The sequence below is a fragment of the Helobdella robusta genome (genome assembly GCF_000326865.2).
Source record: "Helobdella robusta unplaced genomic scaffold HELROscaffold_11, whole genome shotgun sequence".
Classification (NCBI taxonomy): Eukaryota; Metazoa; Annelida; class Clitellata; order Rhynchobdellida; family Glossiphoniidae; genus Helobdella; species Helobdella robusta.
The window spans coordinates 4,630,245-4,654,845 of record NW_008703617.1 but is presented as its reverse complement, the minus strand read 5'-3'; the positions used below and the strand labels follow the sequence as shown (position 1 = coordinate 4,654,845).

The following is a 24,601-nucleotide window of genomic DNA, read 5'->3' as shown; positions in this document are numbered from 1 at the left end:
TGCTCTTTTCTTTGCTTTCTATCTTCCAGAAGTTTTTCCAATTCATTACGTTTCATTTCAACTTGCACTCTCTTCTGCCTGGCAGCTTTTTCTTTTTGCTCCAATTGTTGAAATGCTTTCTGCTGCTTTATTTCTTCATTTCTTTGATTTGCTCTCATCTTTTGAATATCCCTTTCTATTGCTTTAATTTGCTCCTCATGCTTCTTCAAATTTATATTCAAAGATTTGATTTGGTTTAAGGCTGATTTGTGCAATTCCATTTCTGTATGAATTTTGCTTGTTATCATTTTGCTTTCTACAACAGCATCGTTTTTGGCTTGTTGAGATTTCAAAGCCATTTTTATTTTTAAATTCTTGGCCTCCTCTATCATTCGACTATTTAATTGTTGCAGAGAGTCATCTATGGCTTCCAAGTTGTCTTTCAATACAGAAAACTCTCTTTTTTGCTCTTCAAAAATCCTTGATTCATCATTTTTATCATCAGAGTATTTTTGGTCCTTTAAATCCTCTTCAGTTGCAAGCTTTTTAGAATGACTTTTGCGTGATTTGTGACTATGAAAAGCAAAATCTTTTGTGGGCTCGTCCATATCCATATCAATAACGTCTTCGTATCGATTAGACTTACGCACCGATTTTCTAAATGAATCATTTGCTAGTTTCACAGCTTTTTGGTTTTCCAAGTTTGGCTTATCACTAGCTCTCAAGTCTGTGTTATAAACTGATGGTAGTTTGGCAGTTTTGTCAAAAATAACATTTAACCCATCTTCTTTCTTATGCATCAGAGCGGTTTCAATAAGGCTGGTTAGGAAAATCGAGAACGAATATAACCGTATTGTATTTGTTAAGATTTTTTATCCAAATCTCCTAATTTTAAAAATACCAAAGAAAATATCGCAAATATTTCGTTAATTTAAAAAAAAACGATGAACTTTATATGGAAAAAAGAGGTGCTTTCTTTTGAAACGACTCCAGCAGAAAAGACGCAAAAATTTTAAAATTTCTGTTTACGGAACTTTCACCATATTTTGAAAATCATGGGGAAAAAAATTAATTTTAAAAATCTTTCAATCAAATTAAAAATAAACCTATAAACTCTTTCTTTTATTGCAAAGTAGCATAATGGTACATTTGTTTTTAATATGAAAAATATTCAAAAAATGTTTTAAATCAACGTTAATTATATTTATTTACAATAAATATTTGAAATACGTCAGTTTCATAAAATTTCATAACAACAAATTCTCTATTAAATATTCTTATATATAGGTAGGTCTTGCAAATATTTCATTTAAATTTGGATAATAAATAGTAAATACAGTTATTTTAAATTAAAATTCAATTATTCCTTTGAATTGTTCAATTTTCGCAATCTTTTCATTGCTCTTTATTTCAAATTTTAACTTAAAAAATCGCAAATTAAACTCAGTAATAAGCAAAGAGAAATGGATGACCTTGGTGTTATCGAAATTTTATATTATATTTTCTGAGCCCGGAGACTTGTTCATTCAAGCAAACGGTTTAGTCCGGAAGATACAAGATAACATTAGAAAATATCGAAATCGCCATGCCTTAACACTACGTAGCCTACTTGTGAACAAAAAAATTTTTTGTTAATATGTTATTCTAGTCAATAAATAATTTATGATTTAGGAAATCTAGAAACAAATCTGGCTTGAAAAACAGATGGAGAAACTGTCGAACCAACCACCTGCTCTGCAATTATTTCATCATCGCCTTCGGGAGGAAGGATTTCGAAATGTTGAATAAGTGAAGAAACGTAAAGTAGCAATTCTTGTCGGGCCAGTATTTCGCCGAGACACGAACGCTTACCTTGAAATTATTGTTATTATGTTTAAAGGTTTTATTTTTAAAAATAAAAAAGAGTAAATGTTGAATAATAACTAACTGACCGAGAGAAAAAGAAATCATTTGATCCCTGTTAACCACTTTTGTTTGATCTTCATTCAGGAATCTTTCAATTTTAAACTTTTCTGGTTCATTCCAAACATCTGGATCCATGTTTGCACTGTATAAATTAACAAAAACCACGGTGTTCGATGGTATAAAGTTTCCATCAATGACCGATTCTTTAATAGTTAAATGAGGAACTGCCAGGGGCACTAGAGTTCTTATTCGCATGAGTTCTAAAATAGTAGCTTCTGTAATTGGAAGTTGTAATTTATCGTTAAGAGATGGAAGTTTATTAGTGCCGACAACAATATCCAATTCATTTCTTATCTGTTCCTGTATTCCCAAATTATTAGCCATGAAATAAATGAACCAGAGCAAAGTCGTAGCGGTGGTCTCGGTACCCCCGAGGAAGAGGTCTGCTATCGTCTGTTTTAATTGCACTTCGTCAACCTCATTTGCACAACTCAATTCATCCAGTTTGTTCATTGTTTCCATCTTTTCTATATACGCTGAACAGAAACTTTCTAGTTCTTGACAATTTTTAGTTTTGTCAATTATTTTGCCCAGGTAACGATTCCATGACTCTGATATAAAACAGAAATTTAGAAAGTTTTTTCGGTAGTAAGGTAGAAAACGTAAGACGGGAAAAAAGCTAATCGTTGCGTGTTTTGTTGTTCCACGAATTATTTCGTGGGTAAGCCTAATTCCTTCAAGAAACTCTGGATCATCTTTTTTCCAAGGTTTTCCAAAAATGATGCTGCTTATAATGTTGGAAACTGAAGCAGTCAGTTCAAATGATGGATCAAAAGCCACTCCATTCTTTAATTTTATTCTTTCGATGAGGTTTTCAATTTCCGTTTTGATTCTAAATTCCATGATTCCTTGCCCGTATCCAAATTGTCGTAAAATGTCGAGACAGATCCGATGATGAGTTTTGAAATGATCGTTATAAGGATGAAGAGCTATCCCTAAAATGTTTTCAATGTAATAATTCGTGATGCTGAAGAATTTAAAACATTTACAAGGTAAAAAAATACTTTTTACTTCATCAGAGTTAACCTCACATGCAAAGGCAAAAAAAGAACAGATATGAGCGTGGTTTAAAAAAAATCTGCTTTAACAACCTTGCTTTCTTTAAAATTACGTTTGATATTTTAAAACATTAAACGATAAGTTAAAAAAATTAGTTCAGAAAAATTTGTAACCTTTTTGTTGAGGGTTGAATATTTGACCGAGATAGAAGGAATCTCTGCTCGAGAAACAAAGAGAATGCTTGACGAGAGCTTCATATATCACTTTTCTTCCATTTAATATTATTACGTACCTGAGTTGAATGTACACACATTTATTTTCAACTTATTTCTTATAAAAAAATGAAGCAATTTAACTAATTGCTTTTGATATTGGTATTAAATAAATAAATGACAAAAATATAAATACAAGATAATGAATTGCGAATTACTAAAATGGACTTTACAGAAAAACTCGCTAAATTTGCAGAAATCCCTATATTTTAACATAAACGATATACGATGAAAATAATGTTAAATATTTCCAGTTAACCTGTTGCACATATAAAACGCAATAACATTTCCGATCTCTTTGGATTTCTCCATGAAGTAAATGTGTAACTTTTTGATGTTGGGGATGAAGAAGAGGGATCCAACGATTGGCAGGCGAGGCAAGCATGGAGGCAGTTGCAACTTGGAATCATTTACTGGCTGCTTTCGGTTGTTAAACCACTTCAGTAAGTAGAAACATATCACAAATGTTAACACGGAAACTGAAATCATCGATAGAAGCATGCTTATAGTTCTAAATTTTCTTCCTTGTTGTATTATTTATTTAGTCGGATGTTTTATTTTAACCAAATCTTCAATCCTCAACAAACTGCAAATTCTAATGAGAATATTAAAGATGTAATGCATGGTGATTGTAAGCATGTAATGTGTTTTTTATATGTATGCCTTAGCATGTGTTTATATGGCGTATATGTATCTTAATTGAAGAGAGTAGGATGTTCTAATAAAACGATATAAACAAACAGTGGCGGATCTAGATAACTTTAAAGGGGAGGGCCAAGAATTTGAAAATGTTTAAATTTTCACGGGTGGAGGAAAAATTTTCTCAGGGGCGGGGTGCAAAATTGATGCTAAGATTTATGGTAGTCTGGCTGATGACCTTTTTTATGCTTATCGCGTTGAATTTTGGGTCGGTTTTACACATAAAACGGTCTTTTTTCCGACTTTTATTAAAAAACTGTCCCCATTAAACAATAGTTCAAGAACATTTTACTAAAAGAAACTTAATTGTTTAGAAAAATAGAATGACAGTAAAAAGAGTTCGTGAATATCAGAAGATTTCAGTAACATTTTTTATCATTTTTTAAAAATCATTTAATCATGAAATGAATTAATTGCAAGTGGTGAATGGTGTAGTGAAGATAGTGAAGAATAGTTAAAAAAATGAAAAATCTAATTACACGTCTAAAACATACAAAACGGTTCAGCCCGACAAACTTTGTAAAAAATGAAGTGAATGCAGTTGTGTGAAGTAAGGTTCGTAACTATTTTCTCTTCATATAAATTCAGGCACCAAAATAGTATTTATTTTTATAATTTTACAAACGTTGGACGATATTATTAATACCGAAAAATCTTTCAACGCGTTTACTTTACAATTAGTGAATGCTTCTCAAAAACGTATATTTAATTGTTTGCTTGTTTGTTGAAGTTAGTTTTATTTATTCAATGATAACATCTGGTAAATTTCGAATTTTCAAAAACATCCATTAAGACCAGTAAAATGAATCTGTTTTATTCATTGAAAATTTATGGTGAACGTTTTCATTAACGATAATAACATTTGTTAACAGTAAATAATTAAATTATAAACTCTGACTAAACTTCACTCACAATATCACAATATAATATATTACTACAGCTGTACAATAACACAATAAACATCCAACGAGAAGATTTCTGAGTGTCGTTGGTTGAATATTTTATTTATCTTCAAAATACGTACTATACTTATATATATTTATATAAGTAAAGTACATAAGAAGCCATAATGTTTTTGAAGAGACGTCTATTTATAACCATGGGAGGAGTTTCAGTAAAAAACTACATCCCAATAAAAATAATGCAATTACTTTTATTTCATCAAATTAGGCTAAACGTTATTGAAAGATTTACATACTATTTATATATTTAAAAAATTGTTGATCAATTAAGACTTGGAATTATGAGTCGGTTTTAAAATTAGTTTCATAAATAATTTTCAGTCAAAGTTATTTTTATTAAATAATTAACTTATGCCTGGCTCGAATTCTTGTCACGGTTGCACGAAATGTCTTGGTCTCTGAGATTTTTGATCAACAATGAAAGCGCCAGAAGTAAAGTGGCCAAAATACACACCTCTAAGTATGTGATTGAATATACATACGTGATAATACATATATGATAACGGCATAAACTTGGGCCGCAAAATGTATCCGTCATTGATGATCCTTTTTCGGTAGATGATTTTGAATTTTCAAAAAACATTCGTTAAAAGCGGCTAGCTATTGATGGCACATTTAAATAGATAAACATAGCTTAACGCAATAACTACATGTACTGAACACACATGAAGTCACATGAAAACTGGATTTACTTAGTGCTGTCCGTCTTTGTTTCGTTAATAAATATATTTGTGTCCAAATTATTTATAACTAAAGTCGCAACTGAAAAACTGGTCAGTTTTTAATTATTCTGGCTGTCGTCATCCAGTCTGATCTGCTCGCGCAACAACTTAAATTTATTTATTTGTATTTCTTCATGAAGTCGTGAAATGTAGAAAGATTATAAAATTGGAAAACAAAAATGTATAAAATCGAAATGCATGAAAAATTATTTGAGGTGCCCGGTCATTTATAAATAAATGGTAAAATCACATAAATGTAAATTTATACAACCATACATATATACATTCTAACAATCACAAAAACTTTTAACGCTAAAACAACTTTTATATCATTTTTTAACATCTCAAAAAATTCCACCAAACTCAAGCAAACACATACCCACCAGACGCACACGTTCGAGTTCATGCAAGTACATATGTTCATACAACCACCGACAAACACCTTTAAAACGAACAATTCAAACATTTGTTAACACTCGATATTTCTTGCTTCAGATGAGCGATCTCTTTGTTTAAGGATGTCTCCTTCGATTCTTCCTCGGCGATTCGTTCCTTTATCTGTCAATAATTTCTCTTCAATTCTACTAAATGCTTTCAAATATTCTTTTTTGTTTTATGATAATAAGAGGAAAAGAGTCAATTTAAGTTTAACGTCGTTTTCGTGTCATATGAAATAATGTGTGTTTTAATTGTTATCACTATTATAACTATTACATTATAAATATATGTTAGTATCATTCATTGAAACAAAATGTATTTGTATCAACTCAATATTCACCGTTTCGACATTCTTCAGAAACAATGTATTTCTCTCTTTGTCATCATTCAGCAGCTGTTCAGTGACTGCCTTCAGACGTTCCATGTTACTTTGCATGCATTTCTACGTATGTTGTGCTATTTATTTCACTATTTTTATCAAATCTTCAAGTTAGTTTCTTATTTTGATAAATTGTATGCAGGTTACATTTTTCTTTAATTAAGTCACTTTGGAATCACTAAATTTTAACGGGAAACAAAAACTCTTAAATACTTATTTGGCAGTCATGTTGAAATTGATAAGCTATCGTCAGATAAACTTTTATATGTTACATTGCTTCATTCATATTTTTTATAACCATTAATTGATCTCTAACATTTAGGCAGAATATTTTAAAGTGTTTCAATCAGAGTTTTATGAGAAACAAAAAAGTTATCGTGTAGAAATTGCTTCAAAGTATTCGCTTAAGATTTAAAATTTTGATGTACTTGTACGTACATGTACGTACACAGACAAATTAATGCCGATACACTTGCTTACCTTCATATCGTCATCGAGTTTCGATAATTTCGTTTTAATCAGACTAATTTCGGAACAACCGAGACAATTGTTGTTAAAATTCTCCCAATGCGAGTCATCATGAAAACCATTTTCATTGAAAGCAGTCGCAGTAGCAAAAGCCTTGTTCTCCACTTTTCTCGTGCATCCAGTCTGTTTATTTTTCGTCCTCAGGTAGTCGTAATCACCGATTTTTCGAATCACTTCCTATTCATTTAATTTTATTAATAAGGCAAGTTTAATAAATAATTTTACTTTAATAATGACATGCGTAAAAAATGTTCCAACATTATTTACTAAACACGGCAATTCAGTTGGATTTTGAGCAGCTGTTGCATTAGCATCGTGATGATTTCGTTGGTTGTCAGATGATGACGCTGGCAGATCAGAGGCCCAGGTTACAATATTTTGCGACTTTTCTTTCAAAATCATTTGGTTGAAATCGCCGAAATTGTTGTTGTAGTTCTTATTGCAACATTCAACAGCGAAGAGTGTTTTCAGCTGAACATCTGAACTATTGACCAGTGAGTTATCTGGCTCCTTCTCATTTTGAAACTTTGATGATTTAACGAACTCAACGAAATATGAAAAAATGAAAAATTTAAAAAAAAAAAATCTATTACAGTCTTTCGAAATTCAGAGGTATCAATATATCTAAATACATATCAAACGACGCATCACACACGAAGAATGTGATGGAGGGGATCTTTTTGTCAGATTCGAACTAGGTCACGGTCACTTAGCAACGAGACAAGGTGACCTTGACCACTAGGCCACTAAACAACTTCTTTCAATGTAATGTTTTGTTTCGATATTGTCATGAACATTTCCAAACAACTTACCCTCACTTTCCTCATTCTCTCTTGAGAAGTCATATCTCCATTATGATAACAAAAAATATAAAATTGCAGAGGTTGGAAATTTTTCAATGAAAATTGTAAACAAAAATTTCAATGTGACGTTACACCGTAACAAAAAAAAATGATATTGAATTTATTCTACACGTTCATTACATGCTTAATAACGGATAGAACTGCAAATTTAAAAATCTTTCAATTACTATTTCCTCCACGTCTCAATTTTATATTGAATGCTAGCTAGCATCACACAAATAATCACTAATAAAAATTTGTACGTTAAATTAGGAAAACTCTGCCAAATGTTTTTAGCATGGATATGGATAATATACATCCATGGTTTTTAGTGGCCAGGCATTAAAGCAAACAACACGATTAGTCATCAAGCGGGTGCAGTAATAAAGATTATTAGTTAAAAATTTATTTTCGTTATTAACCGTTTTGATTGTTTAGAGTCCAGTGAATATTTGTAATATATTTATAATTTATTATATTATTGGTAAACAATTACCCGCCATATGCCTGACGTACGTTTCGTCTCTCACGAGACTCGACTGTATATGTCCAAAAAGCTGATTTATTATACGTATATATCATTCATTTATAGTGTGTTTATATTTATTATAATTATTATTACACTATCAAATTAAAAAGAGCAACAAAATTTCTAAATTATTTTAAAATCCAGAATAAAAACACCCAAGTTTTTTAGTAAAAAAAATGTATATAATATCAAAAGTCAGATCGAGACGAACCATCGCAGAGTAAATATTGAAGGGAAGATCCACGCGTTTTTACGTTAAAAAATGAAATTGTTTCAGAGTTTTCGCTTGCCCACTCACTATTTATATTATATATAATAATAATAATAACAATAATAACAATAATAATAATAATATTAATAATAATAATAATAATAATGATTATGATAATAATAATGTTTTCCTCCAGCGCCATATGCATAACGTCACACTCACACGCACACACATACATACATACATGGACACACACACATACACACACATACATACATACATACATACATGGACACACACACACAAACACACACATTAAAACACATACACACACACAAACAAACACACACACACACACACAAACATACATACATACATACACGCACACACATTTATACACTTGTATAGTATATAGTATCTGTATATATCTAGCCAAAAAATTATAGCTTGCTACCACGTAGTCCCTAAGTAGATTCACCTTTTTAAACTTATGATCGGAAGTTTTCAATTCCTTATTCATCATACAATAGCGATAGAAGTATTTTTTATTTATAATAATTAATTAAATTTATTATAAATAAGTTTGGTTGGTAGCATCGTTAATGAGGTGTCCACGGTTCATTACGCTGCTGATTGCCAGTTTTTTGGCCGCGTGTGCTCAGCGAAGTTTCGGAATCGGTAATGTCCAGAGAAGTTCATTTTTGTCTATAAATCGTTTCACTTTAAAACTTTTTTTTTCGTTTTCATTTTCGGCTCTAACAAATATACTCTGATGTATGATGTTTTGCACTTTATAATATCTAAAGTAACAAGAAATAGATAGGTGTGTAAGTGTGGTTTCAATTTTTAACATTAAACCGTTGCAGATCAGTTATCTAAGTGGATTTTTGTTTTGTTAAACTAAATGTTTAAAAATTTATGAATGAAATTAACTTTTTTAGACGTGGTTGTTGATCTGATGGTCATCACTGACTTCTCTATCTATACGAGGTTAGGTAAGTGTTTTTTGTTTGAGAGTATAACTATATTAATAATTTATTCTCAAATTAATATATTTCCATATTACATTTATAATTGCAGTATATTTTATCATTTTAATTTTCTGTTGATAATGTCTCTTGCATCGGTTTTCGTTTTTCCTGGTTGAGATCACATTCATTGTGTGTTTTTAACTTTGCTCCGTCTACGAGGTTGTCTTAGCAAAATGTGGCGTCCAAATTTAGCTCAGGTAATGCAAATACTGTATCGCTATGAAGTTGAATATTTTTAATAGCTATATTTTATTCAAAACTCACTTTGACAACTTTTTAACGCCGTATTTATTATAAAAATAAATTAATTTATTAAGAAATTAGTTAATTACGACACAAAATTAGAAAAAATAGAAAATTGAAATATAAGTTAAATAACAGCACAGTTTTGATTGAATTTTATAATACTAATAAAACTAATTAAATAAACTTTATGATTCAACAACTAACTTTCCGAATAGGTGGATGAGATTTCATGGCAACGACGAACGGAAGGCAGTTGACAGCATCGAGCATTTCTACACTCACGTTGTTGACGGGGTAAGTCCCTTTTGTCTATTTCTAATTGTAAAGTTATAAAAATTAGTTACAAAAAGTTTAAAGTTACTAAAGTTAAGGGGAGGAGAGCAAAATTTGGTGGAAGGTCAAAAATTTGAAATTTTTTTGCGATGACATAACTTAATTGACGATTTAAAATTTTTATTGATTCTTGATTTATTTCTTATTATTTTTTTGGATTAACATTCAAATGCAGATTGCACGACGTTACAGAAACGCAAACATCCCCGGCTTCAATATCAAGGTCGTACTGGCTGGAATCTATATCTCCAAGGTCGGCTTTCAATACAAAAATCAACTAAAATAATTCTCATCAACATCAACATCAATTACCTAAATTTTAACTCATTTGTTTCAACCGTTAAATTTAATCATTCTTAAATACGATTTGTTTTGACTTGGTCACATTTTCATATGAAAGTAATAAATATTATTATCATGATTATTAATATTCTTCTTCTTTTTCTTCTTCTTTTTTTCTTATTAATATTATTGTTCTCATCGCCACCACCGTCAAATTAGAACCAGACAGACTTGCAATTCCTCGAGTCACCTGACATCAGGATGAGCGATAAGACGATTGACGGCATCAAAGCCTACACGAAACTCTGCGAATGGATGTGGAATGACGATAATTTGGTGAAGAGAAAGTTTCCCAAATTTGATGTAGCTGCTGTTTTTACGCTGTAGGTCTAAAATGCTTTATTTTTATTGCAAATTTTTTTGCTATTTCGACTATTGTTTTATGCAGACGCATCAAGACAGCGTCAGAAACGTCTGTTGAACGCGCGGTTCAACGTCTCAAAACCTAGCCTCTTATGAGAGATTAATTTAAATTCGAATCCGACTATCGCAAAACTGGGCCAAAAAATTAAAATTTAAGCCATCTGGCCACTGCATTTTTTAATAAGGCAATGTGCATAAAATATCATAGTAACGTCAAATAGCAGACTAATTAATTCAAGGCAAATAAGTGTGAGTTGATTTGATTTAAAAATTATTATTAATATTATTACTCAGTTTTTTGAGATTAAGAACTTAAAATTTAAAACAATTTTGTCTAAGAACCAATTAAAAACTATTAAATTTGTTTACTAGGAGTTTTACAGTAACAATAGCATATAGCATCTTACGTAGTTATTATTTATTTTGAATTAACCATTATAACATTCTCCAAATATTGAGAAGTTAAAATTTTATTATTAAAATTATTTAATTCAATTCTTTTGAAGAAACTCTATGCACAATGTTGACGGCATAGGCGCCATGTTCGCCCTATGCAGAAGGGATGCGGTGTACATCACCAGGGAGGAGGGCATGTATCGGGCTGTAGATATTGGAACGCACGAATTGGGTCATATGTGAGTCTTCCTACCGTTTGAAAGCCCTTTTTTTTATAAACTTTCACACGAAACACTGTTGAAGAGATAGATTTATTTGTTTAACCGAAATTTGTTTGAATTTCAAAACAATGAATTTGTTGGATTCATGGTTAGTTAGCTTAGGCTGAATAATTAATTTGGAAAAGTATTTTATTGGTTGGGTACCTGGTTCTTCTGTTGTAGTAATCTGGTTCAAACTTATCGACAACTAACTTGATTAAGTTTAAATTTTCACGAATGTAAACTTTTTTCATCCCGATTTTGAATATTTCAGATTAGGTGCAAACAATGATGGACAGGGCAACAACTGCAGTCCTAAAGATCATTACATCATGGCGCCCATCAGAAATTCTGTCACGGAAGAAAATGCCAAAACTTTCTATTCTTTTTCTCCATGTTCCGTTAGCGAAATTACACGATTCCTTACCCAGCAATACAGGTTGTATCATATATGTAGAATATAATATTATAAAATGTTATATTCTATATATATGGGTAGTATGTATTTTTTATGCCTGATTTCATATGATTAAATCAGTTTTGTATGACGATTTTATAATTTATGTCATCTCAATATACTTGTCACGAAAGTACAAATTTAAAGAGCTTTTTTGTGAAATTTTTTATTATCAGACAAAAAATTAACTTAAAATTTTTTCCAAACAACAGCACTCCTGGCAACTGTCTCGCAATGTCACCAAGGACAAAATCTCAAGATGATTTGAAAAGACATTTGACTACAAAAATAGGTAAAACAAAATTGTAATTTTTTTTATAAAACTCCGATTTGAATGAATGTTCTAAATCATTTTTTACATGAAGGCCAAAGATACTCGATCGATGAACAGTGTCAGATTATTTTTGGGAAAGATGCGTCAACATGTGGGGTAGGTTCAAATTGAAATATAAACATTAAACGAATTTTTATTCTAGTTGAATTTTTATGTATTTATAAATTTATGTATTTATATTTAATTAAAAGATTTTAATTTTTTGGATTTTTAATATATTCACAAATAAAAATTTGCAAGCTTTGAAAAATGTCTTTTCCAAAAAACCCTGAAAAAATCCAGGGAGGAGGCGAGTTGAAAAGTCGTAGAGTATGTGAGATGATGTTTTGTTGGGTACCGCGAGAGAACACGTGCGTCCATCTGAGTCAGTTTCAGAAAGCAGCTGACGGAACATCGTGCTCAAGTGGCATGTGGTGTTTCGATGGTCTCTGCAGGCCAGATCCAATGGCCCCTAAATACGAAGGTGGGGGCGTTAAAGTAGCGTCTGCTCATTTATATTTTAGTTTCTAGTTTTTTTTTATCTGATATCATTAATATTCATTTTTTAGTATCAAATTCTGATTGCGATCATAATTTTTTTATTAAGTTATGCCTAGTTTACTCACGTTTTTATTAAATTCAACTATGTTTCTATAGGAGCAGTAAGGAACAAACTAGATTTTTTTAAATGTAATTGCTCGAATGACGAAATTTACCTGTGAATCTTCAAAAAATAATATAGAGACTTAAATAACGATAGATAACGACAACATTAAGGAAAGTTATGAAAACTGGTAGCAACAGCAATAGTAACAAAACTACTATTACTATTTGAACTAAGGCACCTGCAAATTCGGAGACTGGAAAGGCAGATGGCCTGACGGGAAGGTTACTCGGACGTGCGACGAAGTGATGCGCCAGGTTCCGTGGAGATGCTACGACGACAGAGTTGCTGATGGCTGCTGTCAGACTTGTGCCACAGTCAAGAAGAAAAATGAAAATGAAAGTTTGTTGATAGTGTTGCTGGGGATGGTGTTGTTGATGATGGTATAAAAATAAAAATCGCCGGCGTCATGGGCCGAGGAGCACTTCTTTGCAACACTTAATAACGTGGAGCAATTCAATGAAATGATGACGTAGGTCGGTTGGCGATACTGATCTGATGATTGCAAAAACTTCCATTTATTACTAAAAACACGTTTCAATTGATTTTCATCATTCTTTCCCTCTCTAATTGATTCAAGATTTGTTGATAATTCTAGTTAAGGTAATGGCTACAGCAATGAATTTTATTGGATAATATTTTCAACGATACAGATTATCCAATCTTAGTCAAACTAAGTTGAACTGATTTCAAAAAAATTTAACACTGTTCGATAAAACAGAATGCCCCTACAGCGACAAGTTATCTAAAAGCGAATGCTCAAAAAGCCTGTGTAAAGATCCAAAGAAGAACAGCTTATGTTGCAAAACCTGTCCCGGAGTTACTGCCACAACGGATTCTGAGAAGGACAAACCTCCAAAAAGTACGGATGCAAATGTGCCGAAGAAGGTTGATGATAAGGAGAAAGTGAATGTAAATAAGCAATCCGATTGTCCGAACGGTGATACGGGGACCTGGTGCAAGACAGTTTCCAAGTACGAATGCTACAATGGAGAGAAAATCTGTTGCGAAACATGTTCGAAATTGAGGGACAACTCAAGAGTTGGTCAGTATTGAGAAACAGTTTTATATTTTAGTTTTTAGATGAAATTCTTTTACCTTTGTCATAAAAATTTGCTTCAATGTTTGATTTTAAATGAGCTTTATCTGATTATTTGATCAATTTTCATTCCAAGGTTGTGAATATGGCGATAAAGCGCCTTGGTGTGCAGATTACGTGCGTTCCAATCCAGGCGAGTGCAAGAACCCTGACACGGAATGTTGCGGAAGTTGTTGGGAGCTCAAAAATAAAACTTAATTTTAACGAACATTTCCAGTTAAGTAATCATTTTAAAATTAATTGTTAATTGAATAAATAAAATTATTCACCCAATATGGCCCCATACTTGCGTTATGTTCCAGTTGTAAGACATTCTCATCTACTATAGTTCAGAATATTTAAATACAGAATAATTCATTATACAAAAAATTGTCAACTGTCAATTTGGGTAAAAATTTTTTTGAAAAATTGATGAAACAGAATGCCCCTACAGCGACAAGTTATCTAAAAGCGAATGCTCAAAAAGCCTGTGTAAAGATCCAAAGAAGAACAGCTTATGTTGCAAAACCTGTCCCGGAGTTACTGCCACAACGGATTCTGAGAAGGACAAACTGATAATGAATGAAATAAAAAATGGTAACAATAAGAACCATAGGTCTCTAAACAAATTTGTCCAAGAAGATGACAAATGATCAAAACTTACTTATTTACTTGAGGTAAAAAAAACTTAAAAATAAAAAAATAAAGTGAGCATTTTTGGTAGCATCAACTCCAGCGGTATATCTGTATATATCTGTATATATCTGTATATCATCTTTATATCTTATCTTTACCATATCAGTCATCACAAAGTTAAACGTCATTATCATCATTTCAGCTAAAAATCTGTCATCCCAGCATCTACCTTATTATTTTTTCCTACATTTTAGTCTTATTGACAACTATACGCAGCATAATAAATGTTTAATAAAAATATTATTTCTCAATTTGGGGTGTCGTATTTTCTAATTAAGATAGGGTGTATTGAAAACATTAAATTAAAATTAGTGTTAATGTTTTGTTGTTAAATAATAAAAATGATGTTAGTATTGTAGTATTGTTTCATAAACTTTTAATATTTGAAAATTGTTTTTTGACTCTAGCGATAAAAACATATAAAAATTTAGATAAGGACCGCAAAACAATATTAAACATTTTACCTTTTTTAATTGCGTTTAAAAGTTAAACTAGGTTATGAAAATATTGCGCAATGTTCTGGCCATTTAAATTTTAAATGGGTCTTAAGTTTAATTTGACTCAAACTTAGATTTTATTTAAAAAAAATTGTTTTATTTTCAGAGTGACAAATCTAAAATTTTAGTTTTAGACAAGTCAGTCCAATACAGATAGAGGTTTAATTTAATAATACTCTATTAAATTAAATTTTTAAAATTAAAATTTAAATCAGCTGATGCTGATCTGATGCTGATCTGGTCAAAATCAACTCAATTCCATTCCAGATCCCATAGAGATAGACCCATAAAATACTCTAGTACTAATTAATATTATAATACATACAGTGATGATGATTATTTCATGCTAAATAAAAATATAGATTTCATTTGATTAATTAAATTTAATGAGTCAATAAAATAAATTAAATTTAGTTGGGTTTTATTTTTACTTTAGTTAGGAGGCAGGCTTTAATTTTAATTAATCAGAGTAAGATTAGTAGACATTATTTATTAGAATTTCATTATTATGATTACAGACTAGGAACTGATAAGCAGATCTGATAGAGTGTAGTATTTTTAAGTTTTTTTAATTTTTCAACAGTTAAATTTTTGTATTTAAAATTTTAAATAATTAACGACTAGCAAAAATAAATATTAATAAAAATAATAATATTTATTATCATTACTGTAATTATTATTTGTATAATTATTAAAATAATTATACTTATCATTATTTGTTGAAACATCAAACTCTGAAATTACGTTATATCGAATGAGGAACCAAATGTTTAGCCATCACATTTTAAAACTGGATAGCTTTCTATCACCTAATGTAAAAAATTTATTGAAGATGACAAAGTTTACTACGCCAAATTCAAATGAAAGGATTGGGAGTGAATTTTCTACAAGAAATTTCAAATTTGGAGACTGTCTATATTTAAATGAAGATGGCTTCATTAAATGGGATGCTGTTAATAAAAATTTACTGAGTATGTTTTATGTTTTATTGTATTACATAATATTGTATTGTATTATTGCTTTGTATTGTATAGTATTGTATTTTGCAGTATTGTATGGCATTGTATTGTATGGTATTATCTTGTATTAAATGTATTGCACTGCAATTGTATAAATTTTATTGCCTGATATCGCTTTGGATTGTATTGAATTGTATGTTATTGTATTGAAATGTACAGTTGAGCGTTTCATTTTATAACAATGTATTGTATTATATGATGTTGTACTTCATAGCGTGGTGTTCTATTATAATGCATATCGAGTGGTGTCTCTATATATTTTTATTTTTGTTTCATAATTTTAATATAAAAATAATTTATGCCTTGTAAAAATAATTTATTCTTTTTCAAGGCACGCCACATGAAGAAACTTACGAATATTACTACAAAGCAATTGAGAACTTAAATCCACTTTTTGAAGAAATATCGATCAGATATGATCAGATATTGTCCGAAAGATCGTGGAAGAGTTATTATAACTTGTATAAGAATCATTTCTCTTGGATCAAAGATATTTGTGTGTGTATTTTATTATTAATTAACTAATTACCCATAACCACACCGCAACACTCGAAGTACATACCACACCACTCCACAGCACAAGACGATACATTAGATACATTATGTCTGTGCACGCGCAAGCACCGCGTCGTACATGAATGGCGACCGTCTGAATGTATTTTAGACTTGGACGAACAGTCGGTATTCGAACCAGGTTGTCGCGTAATAACAAGCGAGACATGGCACTTCTACCGACTGAGCTAACCTGCCGACGATGTATATTTATATGAATTAACACATATTATTAAGAGCTGTTTAATTTAACAATGAACGAACGAACACAAAAACAGGCCATTGAAAGATCATTCCAATTATTGTCATCACTCAAATGGAAAGATGGAAAAAATTGTAATGATGGTGAAAACATTGGTGACAGCAAAGACGATGATAGGAACATAAAAAATGATGCTGTTCATAAATGCCAAGGTGGTGATGATAGTCAAAAAAACGATGATGATGATTGCATACAAGAAACATACAATCTACATGCTGTTCTTATGTTAATGGCTGCCTTAGAAGCTGGCCTGAGAAAAGTATGTTGCGTTTGTATGTTTGAGTTTGTATGTATGTGTGGTTGTGTGTATGGTTGTATGTGTGTATGGTTGTATATATGTGTATATTTGTGTGTATGAGGATGTTTGTGTGTATGTTTGTATGTGTGTATGTGCGTACGTTTGCATATTTGTATTTTTTGCATTTTTCTTTGAATACGTTTTGTTTGTGTATTTGGGAAGAGGCATGGTGTCATTCGTTTAGTATTTGTATAAGTAATGCTGCTTCTCACTTCTGTTTGTTTGTCGTTTCATATTTGTTACTTATTCATCCTCCTCAGTTGATTCTCTCCATCCACCCATCTTGTCCATCCCTGCTGAGAGATATGTACCTGCTGCTGGAGCCACATCTTTCCAATCAAGTTTGTCATGGCTGGTCGTGTGCGGCAACTGTTTGGATGTTATCAACTTTTGCTATTTTTAACAACAACAACCAACAACAACAATAAAAACAACAACCAACAACAACCAACAACCCTGCAACAACAATAACAACAACAACCCAACAACAACAACAACAACAACTTACAACTACAACGACCAACAACAAAAACAACCAACAACAACGAACAACAACAACAACAACTACAACAACAATAATAACAATAACAATATTAATATTATTATTATTTCTTATTCATTCTTTGTCAGTTGATTAGATTTCAGAGGCACCAACCAACACACACGCGCGCATTGCAGACAAATTTATAAAAAAAAAATAGCTGATTTTTTTTTTTTTTTGGGAAAAATAACAAAAAATGTTTGCAGACGAAATTGCTGAAGATCGTCATGGGCTCGCCACTGTCGCTGAACCTCAGAAACATAACGTGGCACGGGTTCGTTGTCCCCTCTGAACTCAACACAGGGTCATTCATTATTTCGACCATTCTTATTTAAAGTCAATAGCCGCATGAATTTATTGGTAATATTCACAATCGCCACTACATATATTCACCCATTGTAGGCTTAGTTATTTGTTGCTCTGTATCATTAACGACATTGGGCACTGTTTGAGTTGTAACGCGTTACTACGTAATAAAGTTACACGCTCAAGTGAATGTGGAGAGAATGATGTTACTGTAAAGTTTCCGGAAGTAATCCTGGCGGAAAAGTACCTCTTGGAGATGGGTTCGTTGCTGTTGTTCGTTGCTGTTGTTCGTTGCTGTTGTTCGTTGCTGTTGGCTATGACGTACTGTATAGTGTACAGCACCACACTGTGACGTCATTTTGTTATTAGCGCAGTTCGATTGGTAGAATTGTTTTATCTGGGGTGCACATTGATTTTTTTATGTCGTGGTTGATGATTCAAAAATATTGTTCTTGGCGTTAAACTTTCACGGGGGTGTCAAAAATTTCACCGGTAGTGCGGCCTACCCTCCGCTCTCCCCCCCAGGTCCTCCACTGTTGACGCTATATTTGTGAAATTTCATGATGGTTGTTGAGTTTTGATAAATTTGTTTTTTGGTTTCTTAATACTTTTGTTATTAAATTATTACTTCTTATTATTAGTGTAATTTGTTATTGTAGGCTCTTTATACGCACCTATGCATATATGTTCACTTACAAACACAAACAACATACACACACATACATACATACATACACACACATACACACACACAACATACAAACACAACGCATACACACACATAAGCATACACACAAGATTAACAAACACATACACACACACCCAAACACACACACAACGTACGCATAGATCAACTTCAGAAGATTAGCTTCTCGGTGACGGAAATTTTACCAAGTCATGCCATTATGTGGCGACTCTCAGTAAAGTTACTTCAGGAAAAAAAGTTCGTGTATCACTATGTCTGTACGTACGTATGTATCTGTGTGTGTGTGTGCGTGTGTGTGTGTGTGTGTGTGTGCAGTGACGAATCTAGACAACTTTGAAGGGGGGGTGGGCAAGATTTAGAAAAGTATTTGACGACTGGACGGGAATTTTTCATAAAAATTGACCAACAACCGGATGAGGGATTTTAAAAAAAAAGTCGAGAAGGGGGCCAGTTATCTCCCCGGTCCTTCTAGATCCGCCACTGTGTGTATGTGTTTGTGTGTGTCCTAAAATGTGTGTTTAGTCATATTTGCAAATACATGTTTGTATGACTATCAATTCTTTGTACCTATTTTTGATAAGTGGGCTAAGTTGGTGTGTTTGTATAAAATGTGTTAGTCTTTGTGATAATTTTTTACTGTTGAATTTTTCTTCAACCATGCTGAAACGTTTGGCTGAGAATTTAAGATGGTATTCGTTTATAAATTTCGATAAATAAGCATCTCTCCGAACTGTTTATTTAAATAGATTTATTTGATTTGTAAGATAAATTTTATTTTCTTTTAAATTCCCTCTTTGGAACTTTTCAAACGCCAGACATCTTAATCATTACACAATAATACTCTTAAACCACAAGCAGTTATCATTGATTTATAAATCAATCCTTAACATTCAAAGGTACGGCGAGTCTGCAATGATAATATCCCCTCAGCTGGAACATATATGCCGGTACATATCACGACACAATATTATAAATACATCGTGTTATTATTATTTATAATTGTTATTTATTATAATTGTTATTATTATTTAACATAATTTGTGAATGTACAACACACACACACACACACACACACACACACACACACACACACACACACACACACACACACACACGCACACACACACACACGCACGGCGCATCCTGTGCTAATGCTAACCAACGCATCACACATAATATTGCCTGTGTGACGAGTGGAGGTCTCCATGCATTCAAACCCGGTTACTGCGTCAGTTGGACCAGGCTTCTTCATCATTACACCATCACGTATGGACATCAATGACGTCTTTCACTAATCCATTATGTGATATTTAAATGTAATTCCGTATTAATCAGTTTGTATAATTTCTTAAGAACAATTACAATAATGCTATTAGCAATTAGATTAGCAAGCATTACATACCCTGGTTTAATTTAATCTTCAGGTGCTTGTTTGCAGTTGTTAATGATACCCCACAAAGATTGATGACAGCCGAGGTTTGTAGGTTTCATTTATTCAGTAATTCTTTCGTCTCTGCATTCTTTGTTTCATTGTTTCATTCATTAATTCATTTCCATTCATTCGTTCGTTCGTTCGTTCGTTCATTGGTTGGTTGGTTAGTTCGTTCGTTTGTTGATTGATTGATTGAATCGTTACTTTTATTCACTATTTCTTTCAATCGTTCCATCATTGAGTTCCTTTGTTTCGTAATTTAATTTAATTTTTTTTATTCATCCTTCCTTTTGTTCCTTTTGTTCCTCTTTTATTCAGATATTCTCTTTGTTATTTATTCATTTTTTTAATTAATTAAAAATATTAAAATTGAAATATCGGTTAACTAATTCTTTAATTAATCGCTGAATGAATGAATGAATGAATGAATGAATGAATGAATGAATGAACGAATGAATGAATGATGAATGAATGATGAATAAATAAATGAATGATTGAATGATGAATAAAAAAATGATTGAATGAATGAATGGATTCATTTTTACCACATTATATCCCAGAACACAGCTCTCTACACAACTTTTGACGAGGTAAGCAGGCATGTATAGAAGTATTGTATAAAAATCTTTTAAATTTGTTAAACAAAATTTTTTATTCCAATAAATGAATTTAATGATTTTATTCACTCACGAATAATTTGCCATGAAGTAAATTTTAAAATATTCAACATTCACCAAAGTAATTTCCTCAATTTTCTCCATCTATAACCACAAAATTATAAACACCAACGAAAATTTAAACCCAATAACTCGCAATTCTCAACATGCCACATCACATAGTAGATCTTGGATCAGTACCTTCCAGACAAAAGCCAAAACAAGTTACCGATATTCCTGGGCACATCCCTAACAACCTGTTTGATTGACATGTTAGTGTATCAAGGGGGTCCACGAATTAGGGATAGATTAGGACATGGGGAAATAAAGTTGGAGGATGTTTCTGAAAACATTTCGATGTCTATTTTAACTCTGGCATGTTGTGTGGTTGAGGAAATGGCGAGGAAGATGACGACGACGATGATGGGGACTGAAATGAAGAAAAAAAACAACGTGAGAATGTTTTTAGTTATTTTTTATTGTTTGTGTGTTCGTTCGTAATTTTGTTTATTTGTTCATTTATTTGTATATTTTATTGTTTAGAAAATAAATATGCGTTCGCTTTTATGACGTAACCGATTTCTTTCATGCCTACTGATATTGTAACTATTAATTACCATAAATGTTATTATAGAATTTGATGTCATTTTAAATTGATAAGGTTCTTCACGCATCTTACAAGTCGCAGTACCATCCAATATCGCTAACGTTGAAAAAGGTTGGCTGGATGATTGATTGATTAGTTGGTTGATTGATTAGTTGGTTGGTTGATTGATTAGTTGGTTGATTGATTGGCTGATTGGTTGGATCTGATATAACTGCTTTTGAATTATAGTTGCGATCTTCAAAAATCAATCAATTAATTAATTGATTAATTAATTAATTAATATTTTTTCAGGCGTTAGAGCTTATTGAAGGCTTGTGTGGTTTAGGAGGACATCTTGAACGAAACAATCTCATTAGTTTTAACGAGTATTCACTATAGAATTTATTCATTTGTTTATTTATGTATTAAAATGGTCAACTAAATTACATTAAAGTTATGATAATAATAATAATATATAATAATAGTAACATAACAACATTAAAAATTATGATATTAATAATAAATAATAATAGTATAGCAATAATAATTACTTCATAATTTTTACTTTAAGTAAAAAATAATTAATAATTAATTAATTAATTTTAATAATTTTCAAATTCAGTATTCCCGAATTATCATCAGACGCTCGCTCACGTCATCCAACCACAACAACTTCAACTTTCACTGCAACTGATACCAAAAACAACCTCGCTACAAAATTTAGTACTACTATTTCTACTGTTGCCATGACCACCACTGCCACAAACGTTACTACTACTGCTTTTACTGTTACTACACCTGCTACTGACGCCACTACAGTCGCTACCAGTACTTGTAACAACATTGGTGATATGCATGGCACAACCGTTGTCAAAAGTTTTAATGATGGAGACAATATTACTTTAACTACTGTTGTCAGCAATATTTATACTAGAGCAAATAGTATCATTAATAATAAGAGTAATACTACAAACGATACTGCTAACATTATTACTATTGATTTGAATGTTACAACTGCTACTGGCAATGTCTCTAATGATTCTGATGCAAGCTCTGTTACTTCTAAGTATCATTCTAGTAGTTGCAGTGTTTATAAGTATAGCACGTTAACAGAATGTCAGCGGATTCTTGAAGGCTTGAATGTTTCTACGCTTTATAAGTGGTCTGAGGTGGTTATTATTCTTGGCTTCAATCATTAACATTATGAAAAAAAAGATTAATAAAATTGTTGATATATGTAGGTAGGTACAGTTTATTTATCTATCTTAAAAATTTCATTTATTTATATAAATTTATGAATAAAATATTATTAAATATTAAAATATTAATATGTTAATATAATTAATTTATTCATTTATAATAAATTGATTTATTCATCTTTCATTTGCATAAAAGTCAACATTAGTATTGGTTATTTTCTTTGTTGCTCTATACTTTGGTTTGAACGACAAATGTATCACGTACATTGCTTCGATCACTTTGTTTTCGAACCCGGTACCACAACGCAGGACTAACTATTACGCTATCTTGCTGCCAAATTAATTTTTAAAAACTTTTTAAATTAATTATTATTAACCAATTATTATCAAATAATGAGAAAAATACCAATCTTATTTCTGGAACCAAATACTAAAACCAAATAATGATGAAAAAAACAGAGCCAAAGATCATTGATAAGAAGAGAAAAAGAATTAACTAATTTACTTCACAAAATGATTAGCACATCACTGGATAATGTCACATCTCTGAAATTATGTTTGGCCAATTTCTTGCACAAGAAGTCGGCTAAAAGTTTGAGATCAAGACAAAGGGATACTTTTGACAGGCTAGTACAGTGGTTAGTACTACTACTACTACTGCGGCTGCTTGCTACTGCTGCTTGCTACAGCTACCAGTACAACTACAGCTGCATGCTGCTGTTACAATGATAATGATGATGATGATAATTATTATTATACTTACATATACCTTAAATTTGTAGAGCATTTTTTTAGAGTTTTTCTCAGATTCGTTAAAATTAGTTGACTGATAACAATGATAATACGAATATTAATTACATCAACAATACTTACACTAGTAATAATAGTCTATAATAGTGATTATAATAGCGATAATATTTTTATTGTAATAAAGATGAACGGTAATAATTTTCTTCTACACTAGCCTTCCGTACGTGCTAGATTCTTTTTTGGCAGTTGTCATGGAAACGTGTAAACGTCTGGAGTCATTTGAGTACACGAGTGTAAGTGATGGCAAGGGTGGTGAAGATGTTGATGACGACCGCGAAGATGATGTTCATATCAGATCTGTTCTAAAGTTAGTTGTATTGTGGTATTCGTGTAGTTTATATTTCACTTCCTACCTCGGGAAACTGGGTTTCTGGACGCTAAACGAAGATTGATTGGTTTATAGTTTATATTTTAGTTGCAGTAATAATACTATTAATAATTACATATGATGAATTAATATGACTATAATTATTATTAGGATGATAATAATGATTGTTTTAACCTTCCATACATGTGCCAGATACCTAAATAGGCTCTCCACATATCAGGATAACCTAAGATCGACATTCACCACCAACAAATGGATGGAACTTGGTGACAGATACATAACATTACAACAACAACAATAACAAAAACGGTGATGATGACGTCCCATTTAATCACAACAACAAAAAATACATCACATTACAACAACAACAGTAACATTGATGACATCAGGACACATCACAACAACAACAACAACAACATTAAAAGACTTGTAGAAATAAACACACCTACATACTTTTAATCACAAATATGCTGGAATTCATTTTTTTAATCTGGAAAATACTTTCTGTACTAAGAACACCTCAGACTCAATCCCCCGCAATAACGTTAACAAATTAATGAGCACAAACAAACGGACAGAAACGGACTGAGAGAGAAAGAGAAAGAGAGAGAGAGAAAGAGAGAGAGAGAGAGAGAGAGAGAGAGAGAGAAAGAGAGAGACAGACACACACAGACAAAAAGGTTTCAAAATAAGTAAACAGTATCT

General features: G+C 31.5%; 4 protein-coding genes across 4 annotated transcripts; 2 read left to right on the top strand and 2 right to left on the bottom strand.

Annotated features, from left to right (window-relative positions):
- Positions 1-1,729: 1,729 nt before the first annotated feature.
- Positions 1,730-3,674, bottom strand: HELRODRAFT_132066 (hypothetical protein; the record flags this gene model as incomplete). The annotated part of the gene is made up of 4 exons (XM_009013079.1): positions 1,730-1,830; positions 1,911-2,879; positions 3,117-3,235; positions 3,475-3,674. Coding segments are annotated over 4 exons (1,389 nt in total), but the record flags the coding sequence as incomplete, so codon positions are not given.
- Positions 3,675-5,225: 1,551 nt separating this feature from the next.
- On the bottom strand, positions 5,226-7,788 carry HELRODRAFT_167579 (hypothetical protein; the record flags this gene model as incomplete). The annotated part of the gene is made up of 5 exons (XM_009013078.1): positions 5,226-5,330; positions 6,377-6,478; positions 6,896-7,120; positions 7,202-7,468; positions 7,756-7,788. The coding sequence occupies 5 exons, from the start codon at positions 7,786-7,788 to the stop codon at positions 5,226-5,228; spliced, it is 732 nt and encodes a 243-aa protein (XP_009011326.1).
- Positions 7,789-9,127: 1,339 nt separating this feature from the next.
- Positions 9,128-14,661, top strand: HELRODRAFT_190288 (hypothetical protein; the record flags this gene model as incomplete). Its single annotated transcript, XM_009013077.1, has 14 exons — positions 9,128-9,218; positions 9,467-9,515; positions 10,018-10,096; positions 10,311-10,388; positions 10,637-10,800; positions 11,347-11,475; positions 11,771-11,935; positions 12,166-12,245; positions 12,319-12,383; positions 12,570-12,750; positions 13,108-13,272; positions 13,652-13,975; positions 14,106-14,198; positions 14,450-14,661. The coding sequence occupies 14 exons, from the start codon at positions 9,128-9,130 to the stop codon at positions 14,659-14,661; spliced, it is 1,875 nt and encodes a 624-aa protein (XP_009011325.1).
- A 2,602-nt stretch (positions 14,662-17,263) lies between these two features.
- Positions 17,264-22,758, top strand: HELRODRAFT_167577 (hypothetical protein; the record flags this gene model as incomplete). The annotated part of the gene is made up of 10 exons (XM_009013076.1): positions 17,264-17,293; positions 17,593-17,673; positions 18,080-18,147; positions 18,276-18,439; positions 19,029-19,122; positions 20,310-20,361; positions 20,878-20,907; positions 21,160-21,426; positions 21,872-21,873; positions 22,182-22,758. 10 exons carry the CDS (start codon positions 17,264-17,266, stop codon positions 22,756-22,758), a joined length of 1,365 nt encoding a protein of 454 aa, XP_009011324.1.
- Between the last annotated feature and the right edge of the window lie 1,843 nt (positions 22,759-24,601).